This window comes from Lethenteron reissneri, chromosome 47 (genome assembly GCF_015708825.2).
Source record: "Lethenteron reissneri isolate LAM-NWPU_2019-01 chromosome 47, ASM1570882v1, whole genome shotgun sequence".
Classification (NCBI taxonomy): domain Eukaryota; kingdom Metazoa; phylum Chordata; class Hyperoartia; order Petromyzontiformes; family Petromyzontidae; genus Lethenteron; species Lethenteron reissneri.
The window spans coordinates 8041864-8066250 of NC_083825.1; the positions used below are offsets into that span (position 1 = coordinate 8041864).

General features: G+C 40.5%; 1 protein-coding gene across 2 annotated transcripts; it reads right to left on the bottom strand.

Moving 5' to 3' along the window:
* On the bottom strand, positions 1 to 23336 carry HELLS (helicase, lymphoid specific). 2 transcript variants are annotated; one of them, XM_061571216.1, is made up of 23 exons: positions 22975 to 23336; positions 21673 to 21776; positions 20859 to 20971; positions 19710 to 19832; positions 18962 to 19018; positions 18790 to 18829; positions 18472 to 18539; positions 18178 to 18213; positions 15924 to 16142; positions 14856 to 15038; positions 14546 to 14689; positions 13882 to 14078; positions 13336 to 13432; positions 12708 to 12866; positions 9990 to 10141; positions 8784 to 8916; positions 8109 to 8192; positions 7473 to 7592; positions 6712 to 6828; positions 5767 to 5926; positions 4340 to 4436; positions 3742 to 3806; positions 1 to 2812 (listed from the first exon to the last, which is right to left on the bottom strand). In XM_061571216.1, exons 1-23 carry the CDS (start codon positions 22980 to 22982, stop codon positions 2703 to 2705), a joined length of 2586 nt encoding a protein of 861 aa, XP_061427200.1. In that variant the 5' UTR covers positions 22983 to 23336; the 3' UTR covers positions 1 to 2702. The 2 variants fall into 2 exon arrangements, with proteins under 2 accessions (XP_061427200.1, XP_061427199.1); XM_061571215.1 differs by having other exon boundaries at positions 18790 to 18832.
* Between the last annotated feature and the right edge of the window lie 1051 nt (positions 23337 to 24387).

Sequence of the window (24387 nt, forward strand, 5' to 3'; positions counted from 1 at the left end):
ATCTGTTCGAACAAAGCTTTATTTTCCAAAACTATCTTCCACAAGTAAGACAACAGAACACCATAAGCAATAATAAAAGAAAATGAAGCAACGCATGTTTTTACGGTACACGGTTTGCTTCAAGGTGCTAATCACTCCTGAATGCCAAGCACAGCATTTTAGCAGTTTCCAAATGACACTCCGCCATTAACATACGTAGTCTTCAAGCCTAACATAGTTGTGAACGTTTACAAATATATAGTTCACGTCATGGTCATGCAAAAGTTTAGTGCGCACAATGTCCTGACAGAACAGCTACGAGCAACACATTTACACTTTGCCAAGAAAATGTATGCTCGTGGTAGGGCCATCAAGTTCAAGTTAGGTATGACAAAGTATCACAAACATATCGAGACAAAGTATCACAAACATATCGAGACAAAGTATCACAAACATATCGAGACAAAGTATCGCAAACATATCGAGACAAAGTATCACAAACATATCGAGACAAAGTATCACAAACATATCGAGACAAAGTATCACAAACATATCGAGACAAAGTATCACAAACATATCGAGACAAAGCATTCTTGGACAAATGTAGTTTTAACACTATACACTACTACAATATATACTTACTCCATTCACGTACATTTTTATTGCAAAAAAATGAATTTATACTTTCCTCAAGAAAATGAATGAGCAACACCTTACATAGAATTCTATTGATAAAATTTTTACAGCATTTTGCCGAGCTAACCAAACCTGGTTTCCATCTAATGAGGCATTTAATTATTAGCCTCTGTATTTCATGTCATTTAGAATGCTAAAAGCCATGCAACTGGTCCATATAATAAGAAAATGAAGGAGCTTGCTTCGTTCTATTTTGACCAGTAGAGTACACCTGACTAAATGTAGGCTGCTTCCATCAAAGGTAAACAGTTCCCTATGTAGTGAGCCTAGCAATCCATGCATTACATTTACCTCCAATAAGTAACCCCATATTTTGCATATGATGCAGTCATTTCACACACGCGGTAGAATACATCGCAAAAGAGCGCATGCAATTGCAAGGGCCTGCGTGAGCAAGCACCACAAAAAACAATACTGCATACTTTTCTAGTTATGCCAGAGTGCGTGTTTAAAAAATTTGCTCTTGCAAATAACAATATTTGGATTACTAAGAAAAATAAGCCAATGCATTTCACCTAAACCGATGGGTTGTTAAAAACACTCCATATGCATTAAGAACCCCTCCCCCTCCCAAGCCACACCATCCATGCCTGTTACCAACTAGTTTTAGTGCGCGTCTACTCTGGAAGCAAAATGCACGGTTGACCCACCAGGCTGGTCACAACCCAAGAAATATGCATCCATTACTTCTTTAATGAATTTGGCTGAAGACCAGCCCTGAGCACTAAAGAAATGTATGTTTGTCGACCATAACATTTTTTGTAGCAAGGTGTGATAAGTGTGCCCTCTAGTGTGTAAGGATTGCTTTCAGGGTGTTCAAGCATATCTAGGAATTATCTTTCTGCAGGCCGTACTCCTATTGCTCTGCTAGGGTATACAAGTGTTAATTCTTCTCATAGCATTGTGCCTCAAAGCACATTTGGAAGAAATTTGGTAAACTATATTCTTTTTCATGCATTCAGCAAAATGCTGCCCGCAACCACAGATAAGCATATCTACAGAATTATGAAGCCTCAATTCAAAAAGCTCTTTAAACATGGACAACATATAGCTCTAAGAGATGCGGAGTCACAATTTATCACTCTGCAAGCACAAGCCAAGTGGGAATGTTTTCAAGCCACTTGAAAGAAAATATACCACCAAGAAAGTCACATGAAAAAAAAAAAACAGTACGTATGCAACCTATGTATTCGGAGGGTGTTTATCAGATCTTAAATCCCTGCCATTTCGTTAAACACAACAAATGTAAATGATCAATGCGTTTACCGTCAGGGTAAATGGTGGTGCATCATGGACAAAACATGTGGCAACAGTAATAAAGTTATCAGGAAAACTGGTTTCACTTGCAGCAACAGGCCTGATCCCAGGTGTGCTATTGATAGTTGTATGCGTATTAGCTCAACGGTAATCATGTTTGATAACACTATTGTCAGGAATCGGACTTGATAGAGAACCCTTTAATATTTTCAAGCTTTGAGAAGTGTGCAAATAGGACTGTAAATCACATTTCGAATACAAAACTTGAGAACACCTGCACAATACTGTTTCAGCCAAAAATGCCCACCACCCTACACAACCTATAACGTGCACATGCATGCATATGGTAACAATCAATATGTAAATGTCATGGCGCCAAGGTAGCTTGCAATGTCACGCGCACCCTGTTATGGGAGCTTACAAGGTCTGCCCTCTGGCGTTTCAGTCTCAGGTGACACGTGCAGGTAGATTGATAATTGAAATATGCAACAGCAGTACTGGGATTCCGCCAGAACAGTCTTCTGATAAGCCGCATCTACTTGATATGCCACCTGTCCGATGAAGTCACTGCCATTACAATTCAGTTACTCCATCTGGACGTGTCACCTGACTTTGGTAAATCAGAGGCAATACAGTTTGTAGCCTTCCTTAACTTCAGTCATATGCCAATGCATATTCACATAGCAAATATACAATCAAGAGTTGAATAGTGCACCACACCTCAAAAACCAAATGTTTCCAGTTTTCGCATATAGTACATTCACAAAACTTCAAAGACCCGATATCCTGAGTTCCATGTCACATCTGTTTCTTGTATTTACAACTTTGAACACACCCATCGCCTGCTTGCTCGTGTCCTCCTCTTCACTTTTGCCTGCAACTTGTTTGGGTGGGTGGTTGGATGGATAGCGGACAGAAACAAGAACAAAAATCATGATTATACTAAGCACAGTATTACTTCGCTAAAAAAACCACTTGCGCACCTGGAAGAAAGTTCACTTTAACAGGTTTGATGACAACTTGAACTGGCACTTTGAATAAATGAGACATAATTGTGTAGCCTCGTATGTCTAAATATATTTTTTTTCAGGTCTCCTAGTCAAAGGCGAAATGAAAACATTACATACACGTGCATAGTATTCACTTTACTGTGAATAAAACAAATGAGTATTGGATATTTGGTAGTATGTATGATCGCCATATGTGTGTTTGCTAACGCAGCGCAATCGGAGAGTTGTAGGTACAGATCACCACAAGTAAATACGTTCCTCGTTATGAATGGGGTATCGTTATAAGCATGGTTTGAAATCACGAGGAAACACTGTATTACTTAGAAACACTAAAGTCTGGTGTAAACGTTGACAGGGATGAAATCTAAATGTCAGGATAGAGAGCTAATGCATATCAGACAGCTCTCATGTAAGAGATTTATTTTGATAAATAACATACAAATACAATACTCTTGTTAAACCATGGTTTCTTTAATAACACATGCATTTATTCGTTTATTATCACTGGATGTCAGATATACTACTTGGGATTTAGTAATCAAGATGACAACACAGAGAGAAGAGCTGACTGCACCCCAGGCGAACTTTCGTTCCCCCAGCCTCTGCTTCCCAGATCCATCTGTGCTACTCTCCTCTCCTGTGTGATGGTTAACAAAGAACTGGCTACCCACACAAGCATCCCCACCCAATGTACATGGTTAAGAGTGTACTGCAACCAATGACCTGGACTCTTTAGTAACTCAACACCATGGGAGTGTCTCCATATATGAGTGCATGCGTGATGTGAGAACTCTCTTACCAAGGTCGCTGCGGTCCAATAGAAGATCCAGATTCTTGTCACTAATCACAGACCCTTCCACCACTCTGCAGGGGAAACACAGATGCACTCTCTTAATCAGGCTGCTTTCCTGCGTAATGTGACAAGTGCGTCATCAGCCAATGTCTATACACTGCTGGATGAAGGCCTCTCCAAACCACTGGTATCCCTCATGGTCCCACCAGTCTTGTCCATCGGCTATCATCCCAATCAAGCAGTGTCCTACCCAAAACAACTTTTGAAACAGTCAGTGGGTCCAATTTATGTCTGTTACCTAATCCATCTTCTTTGGCCTCTTGAGTTCGGCTTTATACATTCTCTTAATTTTGTTTGCCTTTATAGTCCATCACTTTCATCTCAATCTGCCTTTAACATCGAAGTTTAATTGTAAAAATATTCAGGCACTTTCTGTAAATGAGAAGAACCTCATTCTCTATTGTTGAGTTGCAAACCTTATACTACGGCCAGCCACCTAACAATACCCAACACCATGCCTATGGTTTTAACACCCATGCAGGGCAATACTCAATGGTGTGTGTGTGAGCAGTGATATGCAGTGGGCATGCATTGCACCTCTCACCGTTGGTGATCTGGGCACTTGAGCAGCTCAATGAGCTCCTGTGGGTCAAGGCTGTTTTTCACCTGCGTCATGCCCTTCTGGCCACCTTTGAATTGTTCTGCAACACGTAAACCAAACACAGCATTGCAAGGCAGCAAATTAACAAGCGATCATCATCGAAATCTGACCCTACTACATTAAGGGATCTGCAATGAGGTCGAATACCCCTGGCAAATATTTAGAGTCAAAAACTCATCTTTAACATCAGAGTGGTGATGGCAAGTAAATCTCAAAAGTCCAGATGGCTCAAGTTGATAAACTAAATAAGATTTAACTTTAGGGATTAAATAAATATCCTTACGAGTTTGGTTATTTATTCCAAGGTTAGGTTTCTACTTCCAAGTGAACGCAACAGTGACCCATACGTTGAAGTGTGTGTGGGTATCAGTGTGATGGATGTCTTGTGAACATGTGGGTATGCATATGCGGTGCGAGTCGTTGAGTGTTGACAAAGTGAAGAATGTGGGTGGTGCATCTGTCAGCCACCCTTGTTGAAAAACCAAACACCTGAAGCTGTCCTGTAAAATCCTGTCAGAGAGCCGTTGCCACTTCACATGGCCTCAAAGTGCACCTAGCCTGGAACATGTGCTGTGGTTACATCACCGCCACTTGGCTGCAAATGGTGGCTATTGTTCGTATATGCGTGTGCATGCGATGGGTGGGTGCATCCAGCGAGCATGTGTAAGTGTAGATTTGAAGCTTTCATGACTGCAAGGAATCATACTCGTAGGTTTTTTCAGTAGTCACGTAGGTAAAAAATAAAATTAATAAAAGTAATAATAGAAATAAAATAAAATAATAAATCACGACGTTTCGGAGGCAACACAAGTCTCCGTCATCAGGTGGGACCGTCACAGCTAGATTTACTGTATCAAGTGTGACGGTCCCACCTGATGACGGAGACTTGTGTTGCCTCCGAAACGTGGTGATTTATTATTTTATTTCGATTATTACTTTTATTAATTTTAATTATTTTTACCTACGTGACTTTACCGACAAAACCTAAGAGTATGTGTAAGTGTGTATGTGTGTGCGTAGTGTGGAGGCTGGCATAGTGGTTTATGCACTGCATTATGAACCTGGTGACCCGGGTTCAATTTCTGTCCATGGCTAATAACAGGCACGAGTGATTTTTGATTCGATCCTGGGGCTTCAGAGGTTGACAGCCTCAATGCATACCTGATACAGTGTATAAACTTCAGTACTGGGGAGACAAACACAGTTGGGTATAGCACTAGCTCCACCACCCATGCATGCATTGTGCAGGCCTTAATAGGTGGCTGGTTAACAGCACTTGCCCTAACAGCCTATGTAGGTTATTGAAGGGATCTTCCTCTTTGCGTAGTGCGGGAGTGCGACGGGTGGCAGTTTAGTGTGTGTGTGCATACTGTTGTGGATGACTAGCTTCTCGAGCCGCCGCTTCTCGCCGGCACGCTCCACGATGCGCTGGTCAACCGTGTTGGCTGTCACCATGCGGTACACGACTACAGGTCGCGTCTGTCCGATGCGGTGGCAGCGATCTTGTGCTTGCAAGTCCACCTGTGGGTTCTGCAAGCAAAGACCACATACTCTTTGCAAAGACCACAGACGCGCAACACAGCTCCCGACGTGCTTTCACGTTGTGCCACACGTTCTTCGGCGCGATGTCTGACGTTTCGCCCTATGTGCTGGAAGCTTCGCTAAGAAGCATCTTCTTATACAGAATAACTGCGAAAACCTACGCAGCAAAGCATTGATTTTTCCCAACACAGTTGCGCATTACTGAGTCACAAGTCAACCAAATCTCGTGGCATTAATGATGCAAATGAGTCGAGGAAGACCAATTTGATTGAAAGGCCTGGGCCCACTAGGCTTAGCGCAAACCCTGCAGAGATTTGAGCAACTAAATTTAGTGTGTATGGCTTGTAAAATGAAATATACGTTCAAAACAATATTGAAATTCTTAAACGCTGCTTTTTTCACTTTTCTAATCAAACATGATTGTGCATTAAAAATACCTTTAACAGTATTTCTTATTGGCTTGACTACCCACGTTATGCAAATTAGCCATCCACAGTGCTGTTAAGTACAAGAACAAAACTTTCAAAATAATTTTAAAAAATGTTGCATGCTGCAGACCTATGGGAAAATCAATTTAGCAATATTGGGAACTGCTGTGGTGTAATGGTTAGCACATTGGACTTACGATCCTAGTGGCAATATTGTGACCCTTGATAAATGTATGAATTGAGTAACATGGACAATGTAGGCAACGTTATTGCGGGAAAGTTGCACTGTTTTAAATGTAGTGCAAGGTAGCGGCAGGCAAGCCTGGGCTGATCTGTGCCACTTACCCAGTCGCTGTCGTAAATGATGACCGTGTCGGCTGCTGTGAGGTTGATACCCAGGCCACCAGCCCTCGTGCTCAGCAGGAAGATAAAAACATCTGGGTCTGTGTTGAAGTTGTGCATCTGTTCGTATGCACAAAATCCCCACAGGTTAGTAACCATGACCCATTAAGACATATACAACATCCAATTACATCATGAATTCAGCAGTGCTAAATAAGGAAATTACCGATTGAAATAAATTTTAAAAACAGTGACAATTTTTCAGACTATTCCCGATATGAATACTATTCCCGAGTTCTGAACAATGCTCAGCATATTCTTGGTTCTTTTGGTAAAGTCACGCAGAAGGGAAATAATAAAATAATACAGGTAGGAACAACAGGTTCCACACTGCCCACCAGGGCTTATTTGTCTGTCTGTCGTGCATATTTGTCTGTCGTGCACGAATGCGCTGTCCAACCAAGTTCTACCTGCCCACTCCGAAGGAACATGTTAAAAATAAAACAATAAAATTCTCACGACGTTACAATTGCAACACAAGCAATTATCATCTGGTGTGATGATGGATTCTTTGTATTATTTTATTATTTCCCTTCTACGTGACTTTACCGAAAGAACCAAGAATATGAATCCCTGCAGTCACGAAAGCTTTAAATCGAAAAATGCTCAGCATCTTATATTCTTAAGAGTCTGCAAAAAGAGCAATGATTTATGTTTTTTCTGGAAACATGTTCAGCACAATGGACCATACAACAAATGCTTACATTTTCCTCGCGCTCAGAGTATTTCATGCTCCCATCGAGCCGGCTGAATTGGAACTTGCGAAGGTAGCAGTAATCCATGAGGATGTCCAGCATGAGGACCATCTGGGAGAAGATGAGCACCTGCATGCCACGATGAAAGGACCCAGCTGATCAACAGGATTTTGTGCTGGGAAACGCAAAAGTTTTGGTCTAGGTGGACACCCTCGGATACAAAGTGGTCAAGGACTAAGTAAATCCTGTGAGTAAATTCTACTTTCGTTGGTAAGCTGGCAATGTTGTCATAATGGTAACCGAATCGAGTAAAACTTCAATATTTGTGCATTGGAACTACAAAAATAACCAACTCTCGTGTAAGAGGTGAATTGGTGGCTGGAAAACGATACCAATGTACCTTAACATTATATAACCACACAAACATGTAAATGATCTTTTAGTAAGTCTGGGTTACTCCAAGTAATCTGCATATTCTTCATTGTGGAGTGAGAATCAAAGCAGTGACTTGAAGTCCATGTTACAGATACTGTCGGTGTAGGGTGACCATGAGACTATGAGGTGCACCAGGGCTTGGCTAAACATGTGCCATGTCTGCAGAATGAGAGGCTGAGCAGCCCAAATCTTTGGTCAATGGACAAGCACCTTGTGCCCGCGTTGCCTGAGCGCTGGCAAAATCCGGTCGAGCAGCAGCAACTTTCCTGAGCTTTTCACGAGATTCTCATCCACCTGTGGTAAGCGGAAACACGGCAGCAAGAGTTCAACATCGCTCACTAGACACACAGTAAAGCCAGTGACACACACATGGGCACTCTGCTGCCGTTTTAACAAACAGTAGGAACCCCGTATAATAAGTCAAGTGCAAACAGAATCAATGAAAGCAGGCTAATGCGTAAAATTGTGGTTTCTTACAGTCAAAATGCAGGAGTTTTGGTTGTTTTTTGGACTATTTTTTTTTATCCTGTAATCTTGCTGTCACGAGAAAATTATATGCAATAAGCATATAAACTATGGTCATGACATTCAATGAGTGCCATTTGTCAAAATAATGATAAGAATCTTGTTCTTAATCAAAAAAACCTTGATCTCCGATTTTACAGCATGGTCTCTACTCATTGTTGCCACTTTCCAGAGTCATTTTTCCAATTTTACCTATGACAATCTAATTATAACTGGTCAAAGCAGCAGTTGCGTAATAAAATACAGGCTCAAACACTAGGCTCTTTAGCAAAGAGGCTACATTACATGGTCTGTAATGCAGTAACAGGTCAAATCTGACCTGTTGAGCAGCTAAATCGGGAACATTGACCACGGCCTTACCTTGAACTCTTGATCTGCGGTGAGGGGATACTCGATGAGATACGGGTGGTTGCAGCATTTCCGCAGCATCATCAAAATGTTAGAAAGCTGCATGTTCAACTCTGACTTCTGTGGTGCCCAGTCGACTTTGATCCTGCAATAAATAATACCCATTTGTAGTGACATACAAGTGCACATTTGACATATCACTCAGGATGACCCAAGAAATGAGACTAAAATTGTAAAAAAATTAACCCGTAAAAACAAAGTTTTTCACTATAAATCCTTTATATGCGTGGCATCGGTTTTATTTTATTATTCATTTGTGTTTTTCTTGAGTAAGAGTTTCATTTTTATCACATTGGTATTTTAAATAAAAATGAAATTTTGTTTTTCCTAAAAAGTGGAAAAAAAATTTCAGGAAAATAAATTGTCACGCACAACGAGTCTGTGTGCAAAATGTCAGCTCGATTGGATCACGGGAAGTGGGTTAAAAAACGACCGAAAAATGTGCACGGTCGTAAGCGCGCAAGCAAGCAAGCGAACTTAATATAAAGGATTAAAAAAAAAAAATCCCAAGGAAACCTTAAATGGGTCGAGAATTTATAAGCACAATCCTTCAATGGGATGTTTGGCCAATTCCATTAAAGGGGTGCTTTACTGTAGGACAAATCCAATGCATAACAAAAAAGTTACACTCTAAAGTCTAAAATATTTTTCTCTATCGCCATTTCCTGATCTCACCTAAATGGGATTGAGTCAGACCTGTGCGATCCAATAACCCTTGCCTCCAAATCAGTAGATGAATATCATGCGTAGCATGCGTGTTACATGCCTGGTACAATGGTTCCTGGTAGCAAGTCTCAATTTGCCGTTCCATGCCTATTACCAAGATATTATTTCTAATTCCTATGAGTCAAGACATCTGTACAACAGGACACATGGTGGCTGCATTTGCATAAAAAATTAAGCATCTTGGGATCTGCTATGATTTTCAGTTCGGAAGTGGGTTAGACTGCTTAATAATAGGCCACTAACCTGCTTTAAATGAGTGTATAACACACTCTCTGTCGCATGCTAAGCATAAATTATGTATCTAACTGTGACGTGTTTAAGAGGAGAACACACGATTGCCCCAATGTTCACAAGCCTCAAACAGATGCACCACCTTATTATTAACATGTAACATGTTATATGGCCGCCACAAAGGCATTTTTTTACGCTCACTTGTATTGTTCTTCCTCCTGTGCCTGCCTCGCGATCAGCTCCTCCAAATTATCGATGCTGTTGACACTGTCATTCAATTCGGCGTAGTTGATCTCTTTGCGTATGCGTCGCTTGGGGCGTCCACTTGGAGTCTTCTGCTCAGGCTGGACTTCCTGCAAAAACGGGTGTGATTGCCAGGTGGAGGGGGGGGGGGCAGAGGGTGCAAGGATGGATGGGTTTGAACAGTTTAACAAAGAGAAAAACTAATTTGAGAATTGCTGAAAATATCAGAAAATTGATAGGAAATACTTCGGACTGAAACAGCAAGATCAGCACAAGAACAAGAGAACATTGTCAGTCCAGTAAGATCAGCATTGAGCTTACAATAAAAATGACATCTCCACACTTTCAGGCGTCTCTTGCTGTATGCTGGTAGATGCGTTCCAAAAAAAGGGGCGCACAAAGAAAAAACGCGGAGCATCGACCACTGTCACCCAACCCACAATGCACTGAACGTATAGTACACACAATATTCCACGTCCAACCGCAAAGCTGCACGAGTGAATTCAAACCGCATACAGTGAAACCTTGAATTGCGAGCATAATTCGTTCCGGAAACGTGCTCGTAATCCAAAGCACTCATATATCAAAGCAAATTTCCCCATAAGAAATCATGGAAACTCAGATGATTCGTTCCAAAACCCAAAAATATTCGTATAAAAATGATTAATACAAAATACTGTAACTTTTTATATTTTTGTTTAAATTTAATAAAAAGTAATCAAATGTATTAATTAAATTTAATCGTGGCTGGTGTGAGGGAGACGAGGGAGAGGAGGGTTATTGTGTAGGACAACTTTCACTTGCAGTACAGTTACTAAAGAACAGTCACTACACTTGAACACAAAATAAAAAAATGCTTCACGCACACTCGTGGTCACAACACTATAGTAAACAGTATACGCTCGCAGGATGTTGACAATACGAGTGAGGCACGCTGACTGAGACCGAGCATGGGAGATGATTACCCACAATCCCGCAGCGAGAGAGAACCATTGGCTCAGTTGTGATCATGTGACGCTCGGCAGACAAAGCGTATACTGTACGTACTGCTCGTATTGCACGACACCGCTCGTTTATCAAAGTATTATTTATTAAAAAAATTTGCTCGTCTTGCAATACACTCGCAGAACAAGTTACTCGCAATCCAAGGTTTCACTGTATAGTGAATGTTTGGTGGAAACACGTTTTCCGCATGGACCAAAACCCGCATAAAGCGAGGCAAACGTGTACTGAAACAAAGCAAGTTGTGAGCATCATAACCAGCGCAAGACTCAACCCAGGATTTTTCAAACTCCAGTCTTCGCAACTGACCACGATCCACCTTAACCAATATTTTCTGGAAATTACAATGTTGCGTTGACACACGACACATGCCTGATGATTGCAATATATCACAATATTTATTTATACTGGAGGAGTCCAATGAGCTATAGAGCTTTTTTTCACAGATGTTTAATGCAGTGCAGGGAATGCTCCTACATTTTTATCAGTGCTCTTTCCTTCCTAAGATACAGAATTAAACGAACACAAGATCCCCATCTTAATATGAATAATTTTTTCTATATCACGGGGAATGTGTTTAGCAATATCAACAGGCGTGCAGTGTATAGTGATCCAATCTGAATTTCTATTTAACCTTTTATTTCCAGTTTACGGAACTGGTTACAATAAGCTTTTTTTAACTCACTAGTTGTGGTTCTCTTAGAGTAATGTTAATTATATTTGTGCAGACTCAAATGTTTACAGTAGAGAGCAATGTATGATAAACGATAATAAGAAACTTAATATGAATGCACAGTACAATGTTGCTTTCAATGTTCGTTAATCTTAACAGATTGTTACATGATTTAAAAGCTATTTTTGGAACCAGTGTTCATGCACCGACACACATGAATAAAATACCTTAAAATTCTAATATTTCACAAATATATATTTTATTTGCCACGTCAACATTTATTTTATGCCAATGGGATTTCTCCCTCTTAGCGGGCAAAAAACCTAAAACTCAAGGGTGTATGCCAAACGCTGAGGAGCCTCAACACATTATGATCATTCAGGCATCACTAATCCGTCAACGGGAGATGTTTGGTTTAAAACCTTGAGTCAACTTAAGTGAGGACGATGTTGTAATAAAAAGACAAACACATTTATAGCTACCTCCTTTTGTGGCCTAATATAGGTAAGGGTGCCACGATTAAATTAGGCATTTTCTGAACCACCCACACACCCAATGCTCAACGATTTGCCATGATTCGAGGCCATAATCAAAATTCAACAACCATTTTTTATACCGTTGTTGTCGTCTCAGATTGAGCCTTATTATTTCATCGAGCTGAAAAGTAATATTTTTGTACAATTTGCATACATTACATGTATTCTCCACACACCCAATTCAATATTGTTACTATAAGCTTAAAAATGGACTTGAATTAACCAATGATCTGTTACATGCCAAATATGGGCAGATATTCATAACTGTTAATATTCTTCTGTGCTTGAGAGTTGGAGCTACGGCCAGGATTGGGGGTTAGTGTTACGGCAATCTTTCATAGCTGTAATTCAGACTAGGATTAAAACGAATATCTTTGTTCGGGGGATTTGGTTAAGTCCTTTCCTGTAACACAGGCATCACTGCGGTCCATTAGTCTTCCAAAGTAATTCATGAAGGTGTCTCACCTTGGGGTTGAGAACGCTCCTGATGGTTTTGTTCACTGTGGCCTTGTAGAGGCGATCCTGTGCTGCGGTGAGTGGTGCATACACAAGGACCTCTCGCTTGGGTGGCACCTCAATGGTGACATCTGCTTTGAGGCGTCGTAGCAGGAACGGCGTCAGGATCTGCATTACAGGTGGGTGGCAGGAATGGTCAACACATGGCAGGTCCACCAGACTCCAAAATAATTTTAAGCCCAATTATTTTGCTCCCACTTATCAAAAATGCATCAAAATATACGTTTGTCTTGTTCAAAGCTATTACAATTACAGGGAATGTATTTTCACGATTTACTGAACATTAATTTCACAAGAGAGATGGCATTTTTCAATTGCTTGTGAAAATGACCATTTGACCATGGTGTTTATGCATGTGCTAATACAGCGTTTTGTAAGGGGCTGAATGGGTATCATGTGTATGTTTGTTCGTGAGCAGGGTAGGTTTTTTAAAAAGTTTGTTTAACCATGTTAGAACTCAAAAGATGTCGATAGCCTCATTTGCAAGAGTTACTTGGGGTCACCAAATTGACAAAAACAAATACAGCAATGAAGCCAATAGAAATGACAGCAAAAACAACTGCCCCATGGTGTGCACCTGGTGCAGCATGTGAAGAACGTGCTCCTGTTGTTCCTTTGCCACAATCTCCTCCACGCTACCACAGAGGTTTGATACATCGAACCATGTCTCGAAGCTGGACAAACAAACAAGATGTGGGCGGACACAAAATGCCTCGGGTTAACTCACAAATATGGTTTTCTCCCCTACACACACACACACACACTGGAGCAAGCAGGCTATACCTGCAAACACTGTACATTTATTAAAACCACAAAAGGTGCACAATCCACTTGACCACTATACAGTCCAAAGCAACGTTGATTTAATTTTGTATTGCACCATTCAGTAATTGCCCAGAAACAATGGAATACAATCTAAAACTGAATGTCATTCATTTACTTAGTGCATATAGTTTGGGGGATTGCAGGGCGGGCTAATGAAAGAGGGACCGTAAATTAAATAAAGGTAAGGATAACGCTTGACTATAGCAGTGTTTAACTGCATCAGTATTTACACTCCAGTGCCTGCGATGTTTGGTCAAGGCGACCCTATCGTTTCGCCAAAGTGCCCGTATTTTCCCACCTTTTGAGGTCATCGAAGACTTCGGGCAGCAAAAAGTTCAGCAAGGACCAAAGCTCCGCCAGGTTGTTCTGTAGCGGCGTGCCTGTGAGAAGAAGCTTGTTTTCGCTACGGTAGCGCTTGAGTTCTCGGATCAGCCGGCAGTTTAGATTCTTGATCCGGTGGCCTTCATCGAGCATGAGATATTTCCAGTAAAATGTCTGTGGGAACATGGCACTGGTGAATACTGGGAGAGCGGTTCCGAGTTTCCGGCACTAATTATTACAATGAGCTAAAACTTACCAAATTGAGTGAAAATAAAACGATATGGTGTTTTTTTTGGGCAGTTGTGTGTTTGGTTTGAGACCATGATCTCGCAAGAATTGAGAACATGGATAATCATGAGTGGCTGCCTGAATTTTAACCCAGAATCTAAGTACAAGATAAGCACTCCAACCCCTAAGTCAGCAACCCTTCCTCACTTTTTTCCATTAAAATGGCAACTACAGACTAAAAAAACTAAAGATTTGATCTACTTTCTCAAGTCATCCAACAATGGACAACTCTGCAACTATTCAGAATGTGGTCACAACCACATAATGGCCTGCTGACATAACAGCCCAATTAAAAGTACAAATTGAATGATGTGCTACATCACCAGGAGGGGGGGGGGGGCAAAGATGGGTACCTGCAGATACTTGGCGTCAATCATGGCGATTTCGTACGAGGTGACAATGACAGGGCAGATATCCAGTTCTCCCTGCTTCTTGGCAATCTTGGGACGCAGCAAGCGCCGTTCGTCGGCAGAGCCATGGTATAGCATCACCGGGATCTGGAAACCAGGGCGATGTCAGTCAGCGCGTTGCTGATAGATCATATCACTAAGTAGGCAAACACAAGGGATGCAGTCATTTATGAGTCAATAAATGCAAACACGCTGGGAAATACAATAAAGACATTTCACAGCAGCGTGACAATGCACAGCTGCATCCTCTCACCTTGGGGGTGAAACGCTTGAACTCCGAAATCCAGTTTGGCAGCGTGGAGAGTGGTGCCACCACCAAGAAAGGGCCCATCACACTGCTCTCCACCATCAGAGCCACCGTGGCAATGCACTGCACTGTTTTGCCAAGCCCCATCTCGTCCGCCAAAATCCCATTGATGCCGTTCTCCCACAGGATCTGAACAAGCGCACAAGATGACAGCGGGAGAACAGGATGTAGTGAATGGATTGTTCAACCAATTGAATAGTGTTGCAATGAATGTCAGCCCAGGAGAGACAAGGTGCAATCGTAAAATAGTAATAGAGCCATGTAGAAATAATGAGTGATCATGCAATGTAATTCAATCTGCACAGATATACAGGCAAAACAGCTGACGTTGAGGAGTGTGTTTAGAAGAAGTGGCTACTATTGTTTATGTTTAAATACCATAAATACAAAAACAAGTACACTTTAATCAGATGGATATTTAACTCCTATACAGAAGGCATGAATAAAAAAATTAGCCATGATGTAATTTCTGGGTTGGAGTCACTAAAGAAATCTGCACATTGAAACATACACATTCACATACAAATGAACATATTATGTGCAACAAAACTCCTATCTATTTAAGTCGTCCCAAAAAATATTGATATTAGCTCATGGAATTTAAAGTGTTATAGTTTTTGGCTCATGTTTTTTTGTTTATGTAATAGTTACGTAGAATTGTGCCCAATTCTCTTAATAAAATGTTTAGTAGAGTAGTGGGAGGTATTATCCACCCCTCCACATTTTCTCAGCCAAATCTTCAGGTCTGGGGGGCCTGACCTATGATGAAAACAGGGAAACTATTTCTGCCACAGGACACCCATATTTTTGTTGTGTTCTATAGATCCTATTATGAATACATTCTGAACAGAGCGTTAGTTGAGTGTTCAAGCATGCATTAAAACACGTATTTTAAATCAGTTCCATATAACTTGTGTTATGACCAACTTGGCATTTGTTCAGATTACTCTCTCCCTAGTTGTGGACACACACAGCTCATGTCGGCAACAGTGTGGACTGCGCCTCTCCACGTACCCTCAGCCACTCCATGCCCTCCACCTGGTAGCTCCTCATGACGCCGCCAGTGAAGAGGCGTGGCTGGTGGAAGGGCACCTTCTGCCCATTGATCATGCGGTTGGGGTGCCACATTTGTGCAGCGTTCTGTCGCACAACCTGGCCAAGGCGCTCTCGAATCGCACCGTTGGACTCCACGTCACTCTTAGGCAAGGAAGCTTCACCAAGGGTCGCATCGTTCTGTGGGGACATGACAATGGTTAACAGCAAAATGTAATAAACGGGGAATAATGTAACAAAATAATAAAAGGATAATGGTCTTGTTTCACAATGTAACATTTTTACAAAATATTCATCCATAAAAAAATGTGCCTTCCAGACATACAATTCCCTGCATTTGCTTCAACATTAGAGGCGGTAATCTCTGTATAGTAAGGTTGGGTGAGCACTGCAATGTAAATTGGACAAATTTATCCGTGACGATGTAACAAAAAAACATGAAACTTGCAACTCTGCCATATCGGCAATGTCTCTCAAAAGACCAAGTATTTATAACGAAGATATCTGAAATATTGTTCTTGGATTTGTTATAATTGTTTAACTAGATTTTTTAAAAGCAAGCACAAAAGATAAAAATTGGCTGTCATGTAGATGTTAATGAGGTATTTGGCCCTTTCATAGTTTTAATGTCCATATATGTATAAAATGAAAATACTCATATTTTCTTAATTGTTTCAACTTGCATAGCTAAAAAGAGCAATCACCAATTTTCATGATAATTTGGATATAGACTTTAAATTGCTGGTATGCCTGTTCTTAGTTTTGGTTTTCTAAAATGTAAAATAAAAAAGTATACACATTACACTATTCCCCGTTTGCTAACATTGCATATAAATATATAATAGGCTTCTGTTTTCTACACGTACCATATTTTTTAAGTTACATACACAAATTTGGTAGGCGTGCAACTGTTGGCCCAGTAAGTCACAAGGGAGCATCAGGGAGCCCGGTGATTGAAAAAAAGAATGTATCTTGAACTTCTTTCGCACCATACGTAGCCAACCGTGCTAATCGGGAAGTGCAGGAATGAGTGATTGAGGGATGGATGAGAGAAATGTCACCTCAAAAAGGTATACAATATATTTAACAATTCTGCTTATATGTACTGTGAATTCAATTATTATATGCTAGGGTGCTTATGTATATTGAAAATCAAACATTTTTTACTGCTGTTCACCAGACCAAAGCCTGTGCAAATGAGTAAATGACGGAAGAATGAGAGGACTGAATAATAGAATGAGGAATAAGTGAGAGGCATGAGTGAGAGAATGAAGATCGAATGCGAATGCATATATGGGAATGTGTAAATGAGGGATAAGAATGAAGGAATTAAAGTATTGCGTGAATTAGTTAAATGATTGAATGCAGTAAATATTAGCGGCATGAGTGAATGAGGAAAGAGACAATTGACCTCAAAAGTTCTGCTTATTGGGAAATTCAACACCTGTACACGAAAGTGCTTATGTATCGAATAATTGACTTCCCATTAATCTTGCAGTATACAGGTAGTCCTCTACTTACGATGGAGATGCGTTACGACGACCCCATCGTAAGTCGAAAATATCGTAAATCGAAGATGGCCTAGCCTACCCAGGAGTCTTAAAGAATGGTGATAATTTAGCAAAACAGAGCAATTTACAGTACCGTACTGTATAAACTATATACTGTATGTATTTATTAATTACAATACTGTATTGCACAGTAAAATGTAAAGTAAAAAAAACCAAGGTAAATTCTTAGCCTACCTATATGAACTGCAATTTAATAGAAAGTTTTTCAGGAAACAATCCTATCTGCTATAAAAACTTTTAACATGCATTGAACGAATCGTATCATGGTAACCTTAAAATGAAATCACTAAAGCTACGTATCATACATGCATTGAACGTATCGTAACATATCATATTGTACTTTAGTCACCAAGATTCTGTCCGTCGTCTGCACACTTGAACGATGTTCGGTTGTTGATGGCTACATTAACTTAGTTGTCGGAAGAGGAGGATGGCAATGATAACGTACAGTATCGTACCTCGTACGCTGCTGCGTTTGCCTGCCGCGAGAAATGTAAAATATTTTACAATTTTGTGATATCGCTATCGCCATCGTAAGATCGAAATATCGTAAGTCGGACCATCGTAACTCGGGGACTACCTATAGTTCCCACCATGCTTAATCTAGAGGCTCGATGCAAACAAATTTAGACCTTTATCAATACCTCAACTTTTCTCTTCTTGCTGAACGTCTCGATATCCTGCCGACATAATTAACACAGCACTCGTATTAGGATCAAGCAAAGAAATGTTCTGCATCATGAAAACAATTCAGAATGTTAAAATGCCACCAACACAGCTATTAAACGAACCAAATATATGCAAATGTGATGCAATCCACGAAGCGTAAAATAGCGTTTACTTTAAAAGGCAGTGTTTCCTGGGTGCGCATGCATAAAAAGGTTACAAACAAAGATGCAATTGTGCTCAGGTAAAGGTCTGAAGGGTCTAGTCCTCACCTCCTTGCTGATGAAGTCAGATATTCCACAGACTTTGTCCTTTAACCTTTTCTTAGATTTTTGGGGAGCTGAAAGTTTAAAGCAACGATAAAACAAGGGACGCAATATTATATTCTCCGGAAAGTGTATAGTTGATCTCTTAAATAACTCACGCCATTATTGTTTCAGGCTTCTAAAAATAAGTACTAGTAGTACCATTATTGCTAGTTAGTATGTGCTACACTATTGCATTACACATACATAAGCCATCAGTTACTGTGGATATGTGATAAAAGAGTGGAGTGATGATGCATACAGAAATTACTCTTGGCAACTCACATGCAGTTGGGGCAGATTCACGTTTCTCCTTTCCTCCAGCCTGCTGATGAATTAGCACATTAAGTTAGCACATGTCAGTCAAATTGCCATCATTTTCTAAGTAATATTAATTAGGTGTATGAAGCCAGTTGTGGCATTATAATGTTGCTGCATTGTACTGTGCATGTCCTACCTCCAATTTCCTTTTCTTTGCCAACTTGAGCTCCGACTTTTCCTTCATCTTCTGGGCCTGAAAAATATAACAATTTTTTTGCAAAAGCTTAGACATTGATTATACAAGGGCCAATCACTTGGCATATATTGAATTTTAATTCGAGCTATCCCAAATGGTTTATTTTTCACCTCATTTTCTCTTCTTGTTTGTATTGTATTTGTCATAATTATTTTGTGACATGAGATACAATATTTTTCATGCAAAAGAATCCAGTATTGCATGCGTTATTTGTTGCATGTATTTGCATGCACATTTCCTTTACCTATGGTTTCTATTCAACTGACAGTTGAGTGTGGGGCACGAACAGGCGCAGCTTTAATAGCCCTCAATACTCTTAGTAGCCACAAGCGTGTAAACTTTCAAGCAAGGATAAGTAAACAGCATGTGTTATAACTGTGCTGGTAAAGCGATAAGGTTTAACTATTTACAACTGGGTTTGTTTCACTTCCTTTCATCAGAAAGTCAACATGTGGAAGAAATACAAAGGGTGCCAGTAAATCAATCGTTGTTTTTACACCAAGGGAGTAAAGTTATGTTGATTTAGAAAAAAGAGGGTGGAAGTAGCAGTGTATGTTAGTGAGAACAATGTACCGTATTCAACGAGAACTTTGTTTAAAATGGCGCATGGCAATGTTTTTCCCAAATACATTAGAATTTTTGCAAGTGAAGGGTAAATGTTTAAAACGACTCAGATCCCTAGCCTGACCTCTGCTTGCTGGGCCTCCATGCGAGTCAGGAGAAAGTTGGAGTAGATGTTGCTCTTTTCAAGAAGATGCTGCAGCCGACGGAAGCCCATCTCGTGCGAGCGCTTCTTCCATGCCTCGTGTTGCTACAAAACACACAAAAAACAGAACCATTCACACACTGGATCTTGTTGTGACAGCCATATTGAATGCAGAGTATTGAATGTAGAGTATTGAATAGGGTTTTTGCCAACATACAATAACTTGCAAATATGTACCCTGTAAAATGATTTTTAAAAAGTTTGCTTTTTCCACGCGAATATTAATTTCGTACGGATATCGGTGGGTATTATTCATGTTTTAGCAGCCCAGCAGTGGTTGTTTAATGGCCTGACTGCAGATGAGATTGCAAATGTTTGAACAAATACTACTGATATTGGTGTCAAAGACAATAGGCCAAACATACCGGTAATTGTAATTACGTGTGGTCAAACAAGAAGACATTATGAAGAGAAAGTTCGTGTTTTTATTATTTTACTAGCGACAACTATTTCATTTTGCAACTTTTAGAGATTCACCTCTAAGTGATTTAGCAATTACATTTTTTTTGTCCGAGTTGGTGAATTGCAGATAATTCGCCTACAAATTTTTATTTGGGGCAGTGCAAAGTTATATGGTCCAGGATTTGGTGTTCATAACCACATGTATACATCAGGTCGAACATCACAATCCTGTTGAGGTGAATTTATTGGTTTACGGATTATCTGGACTATATATTTTACTGTTTAACATTCGATTTAAAGAAATTTCTAACTTTAGGCTGCTCCTAACCTGTGGGTGAAATCAATCAAACTCTGTAGTGTACTTTTGGGGACCCAACGTTGTAAATGTTAGTTTTCAAATATTTCTAACAATAAGCATACACTTGACTATATTTGTGCCAAAAACTGGCTTGCTAGCACTTTTCGAACATCATAATATGCAAGTAAATCTATATGAAAGGTACATTATAATTGATCCTGCAGCACTTCAGCACATTATGTGCACGTGTTTCATGTAGTTTAGGATATTTCGTATCAGTCATTTTGTTCCAAGCTATTATGGTGCACTTCCACAGAACTCTGCTAAATGGCATCCAAGCTTAGATTTCCAGCTACTGTCACGTGGCTTACCTTCTTCATGAACTTCTCCTCCTGCTCATCACCCTCTTTCTCAAGTTTCTTCTCCTCATCCAGCATGATCTGTGAGATGACGATGTCACCCACAGCAATGTTGGCTGAGTTCCCTGCTCACACACATGTTCACAAGTGAGCAGCTATGAGTGGAACATTCCCCTTTCACACGCTCCCTTAAACCTGTCGAAAAATAGAGTAATTGTTCAACTTAACTTTTACGTTTCATTAATTTACGTATTCTATAAACCTTGGTACGGCGAATGCTGAAAGAAGCAAGCTTATAATCAGCCAATACAAAACACATTTATTGCCAGATTATAATTTTTAATGCTCATAAATGAATATTAACTTAAACTATTCACGCTTCGAAATGTGTAAGAATCATTCTTTCGAGTCAGTATATTGTTTGTAGAGTTCATGACCCCTGTCGACGAAAAAGTCCACGACATGAACTACAATGCTAAAAGTACAATCTATATAATTGAATTACAGTTAATCGAATCTGCAGGAGAATCATTGCACAAGAAGATCTGGTCAGTTGCATCGATGGACTTATTAACTTGTAATATTCCTATTCTTAGGTTTTTCAGTAAAGTCACGTAGGTAAAACATTAAAATTAATAAAAAGTGACGGTTCCACCTGAAGACAGAAGCTTGTGTTGCCTCCGAAACGTCGTGATTTTTATTTTATTTTTATTAATTTTAATGTTTTACCTACGTGACTTTACCGAAAAAACCTAAGAATATGAATCCTTGCAGTCACGAAAGCTTCAAGTCTATAATGTAATATTTCTCTAGACAATGGCTGTACCTTCTTCCATTTCCATTGTGACGATGTGCGTGCCTTCTGGTGGGTCCGATTCGTTGGGCTTGGGTTTGTTGGGAGAGGTGCTTCTCTGTATCACGCTTAGTTCACTGTAAGCCAAGAAGGTAAGATGATTAGCACTCCAACACACTTATTCGGACAGTATCAACATTGTAGCTCTCTGATGTGTTTTCAGGTTAAATCGCGTGTTGTTCGCCACGATGTCCAATGTTTCGCTACATATGCTGGAAAACTCTTCAGAAATGTCATATTGTGTTCCAGTGCAAGCCAAACAGAACGTGTGCTGGCACTACACAGCACCGCTAAGTTGGCAATACTGGACAAAACCACGTGGAATTACTCTGAACATACTTGTGGAATGATCACACGATACTGCATTCATTGCTATCAACGTTCCGTTATGAAAGGGACGTAACAAGTTCTTAACATTACAACGCAGTGCCACGAAGCATTCCAATCTATGAGATCATATTGTACATTAATACATGTGTAAGGTGGAGAGCGGTGGAGCAGTGGTTCGCACAATGCAATAACCAGGAAGCATAATTTACCAGTTCTGGGACTTCCCTTCACCAAACTAGCACTGACCAGCATGGGTAAGTATGGCTAATCAACCCCCATTGCCAAAATATCGTGGGGTGTCCATCCAGATGTGGATTGACACAACGGGTGACAACTCAACACATTCATGATGACATTAAAACTGTACATTAAATTATTGTACACGCGCAGAAAGGCACCATTAAAGCACACGAGCCACTGATTAATGCTTAATTAAATCTTCAAAAGACACGACCTTACACACTTTACAAAGGAGCGAAATCCGTCCGAAGACGCCAACGAAGGGAGATGGAGCGATGGAATCGGCTCGTGCGAGACGAACACTCCGGGGTGGACTAATTACGTAGCGAGATCGTGAGAGATGGCCTTCATCCAGCAGTGGATTTGTCGTGGCTGCTGATATAGTCTCGACAAGGCTACGTTAGTCATTAACAATGACGGTAAATTGTAACAAAAATTTATAGAAATATACAATAGTTAAACATACATTTGGTCATGGTCAATCCACTGCTGGATGAACCTCCCCCCCACCCAAAGCAGTCAGCAATTCTCACGATCCCCGTGGCTGAACGATCCACACGGGAACTGGACACGCTACGAGCACATTTCATGGATCCATCTCCACGGTGGAGGTTCCTGTCAACGTTCCGGCAAGAATAAATAACAATAATTTGTATTTATTACACAGTACTAAAAGTTGTACCCAAAAAAAGTCGGTTGTCTTACCCGTTCATAGCGCGTGTAGATGAAGATTGCAGCGTGTATAAAACGGGGATGTTTTGCGAAGAAATAGACTTTTAGACGTTAATTTTAACGAATTTTTTAATTCCCGCCACGCGTTATATGCAACCGGGGCCTAGGGGCTTCGCCGAGACTTACACTGTTTATGCAACTTGCTACAAATCTTACCAAGGCCGCCGATTATTGCTCACTTTAAAATGTACTTGTATTAAAAACTTTAACATTAATTTTGAAACCTCCCCCCCTACAATGTTTAACAAAAATAAGAGTTTATGCGCCCGCGACGAGCAGAGCCACGAGACAAGGCGCGCGTTTCCCGCCAAACTTGGACTGCGCCAACTCGGCCCGAGCGCATGGGGGGGATCATGAGAGAGGGTGGACGCAACCATCGACAAATAAATAAACTTATAAGGAATATTCAGTACGTACACTTTATATATGTAATAAAAAGGCAATGCTATGTCAATTAATGACGTTAAATAGCTTATTCGGCAATTTATGTCCCACGGCGCAACACGAAAGCGTGTAATAAAACGTGTACAAATAATGGACTATTCCATTAGAACGATGCATTTAAGCCCCGCCCGCCGCCCCCACAACCATTCGGTGGTGATGTTCGCGCAAGAAACGATCGCAATCATTTTTGCTGTCCTTATTTTACCTGCAATATACACAAATAAATGACGGCAACATGAAACCAACAGCATATATAGCGGGTTTTAAAATAATCATCCGTTCTCTAATATCTTCGTTATTAGAACCACCTCTAATCTCCCCCCCGGAGTCGATCCCAATGGTTATTTCATCTCAATTTCCGTGTTTGACGTTCCTCGCACGAATGGGTCCCTTGGCGTCCACTTCGTCGTCAATTCTTGGCCAGTGCTCTTCCTTGACCAGTGCTCTTCCTTGACCAGTGCTCTTCCTTGACCAGTGCTCTTCCTTGACCAGTGCTCTTCCTTGACCAGTGCTCTTCCTTGACCAGTGCTCTTCTTTGCAAGGCTCTCGCGGGCCACTGGCGGCCCCTATTGGTGGCCTTTAGTGCAGCCCCTGGCGTGAAAACACTGCCCATCATCATTCTTGCTGCTGTCAAGCCCAAGAATAATTTAAAATGTGTGGCGGCCCTCACACTGACAATGTCTTTTCGGCAAAAGTTGGTCCCTCCCCTCTGAAAATTAGTGAAGAACCCTGGTCTTGTATTTCGATTTAAAGCTTTCGTGACTGCAGGGATTCATCTTCTTGGTTCTTTCGGTAAAGTCACGTAGAAGGGAAATAATAAAGTAATAAAACAATAATTCTCACGACGATAATTGGTTTTTTACCCTTCTATCTGGCAACAAAACTGGCACCTTTTTACAAGGAGTCATGTTTGTATAGACCGCAATACCTGCAGTCATAATA

Bases quoted from the DNA above. Each gene is read 5' to 3' on its own strand.
- HELLS (XM_061571215.1), bottom strand. The intron at 13,433-13,881 runs GTGGGAAAATAC...TTGTTTGTCCAG, and splicing joins GTCTTCGATGACCTCAAAAG to CTTCGAGACATGGTTCGATG. The intron at 3,807-4,339 runs GTGAGAGGTGCA...TTTCCCCTGCAG, and splicing joins AAGTGCCCAGATCACCAACG to AGTGGTGGAAGGGTCTGTGA.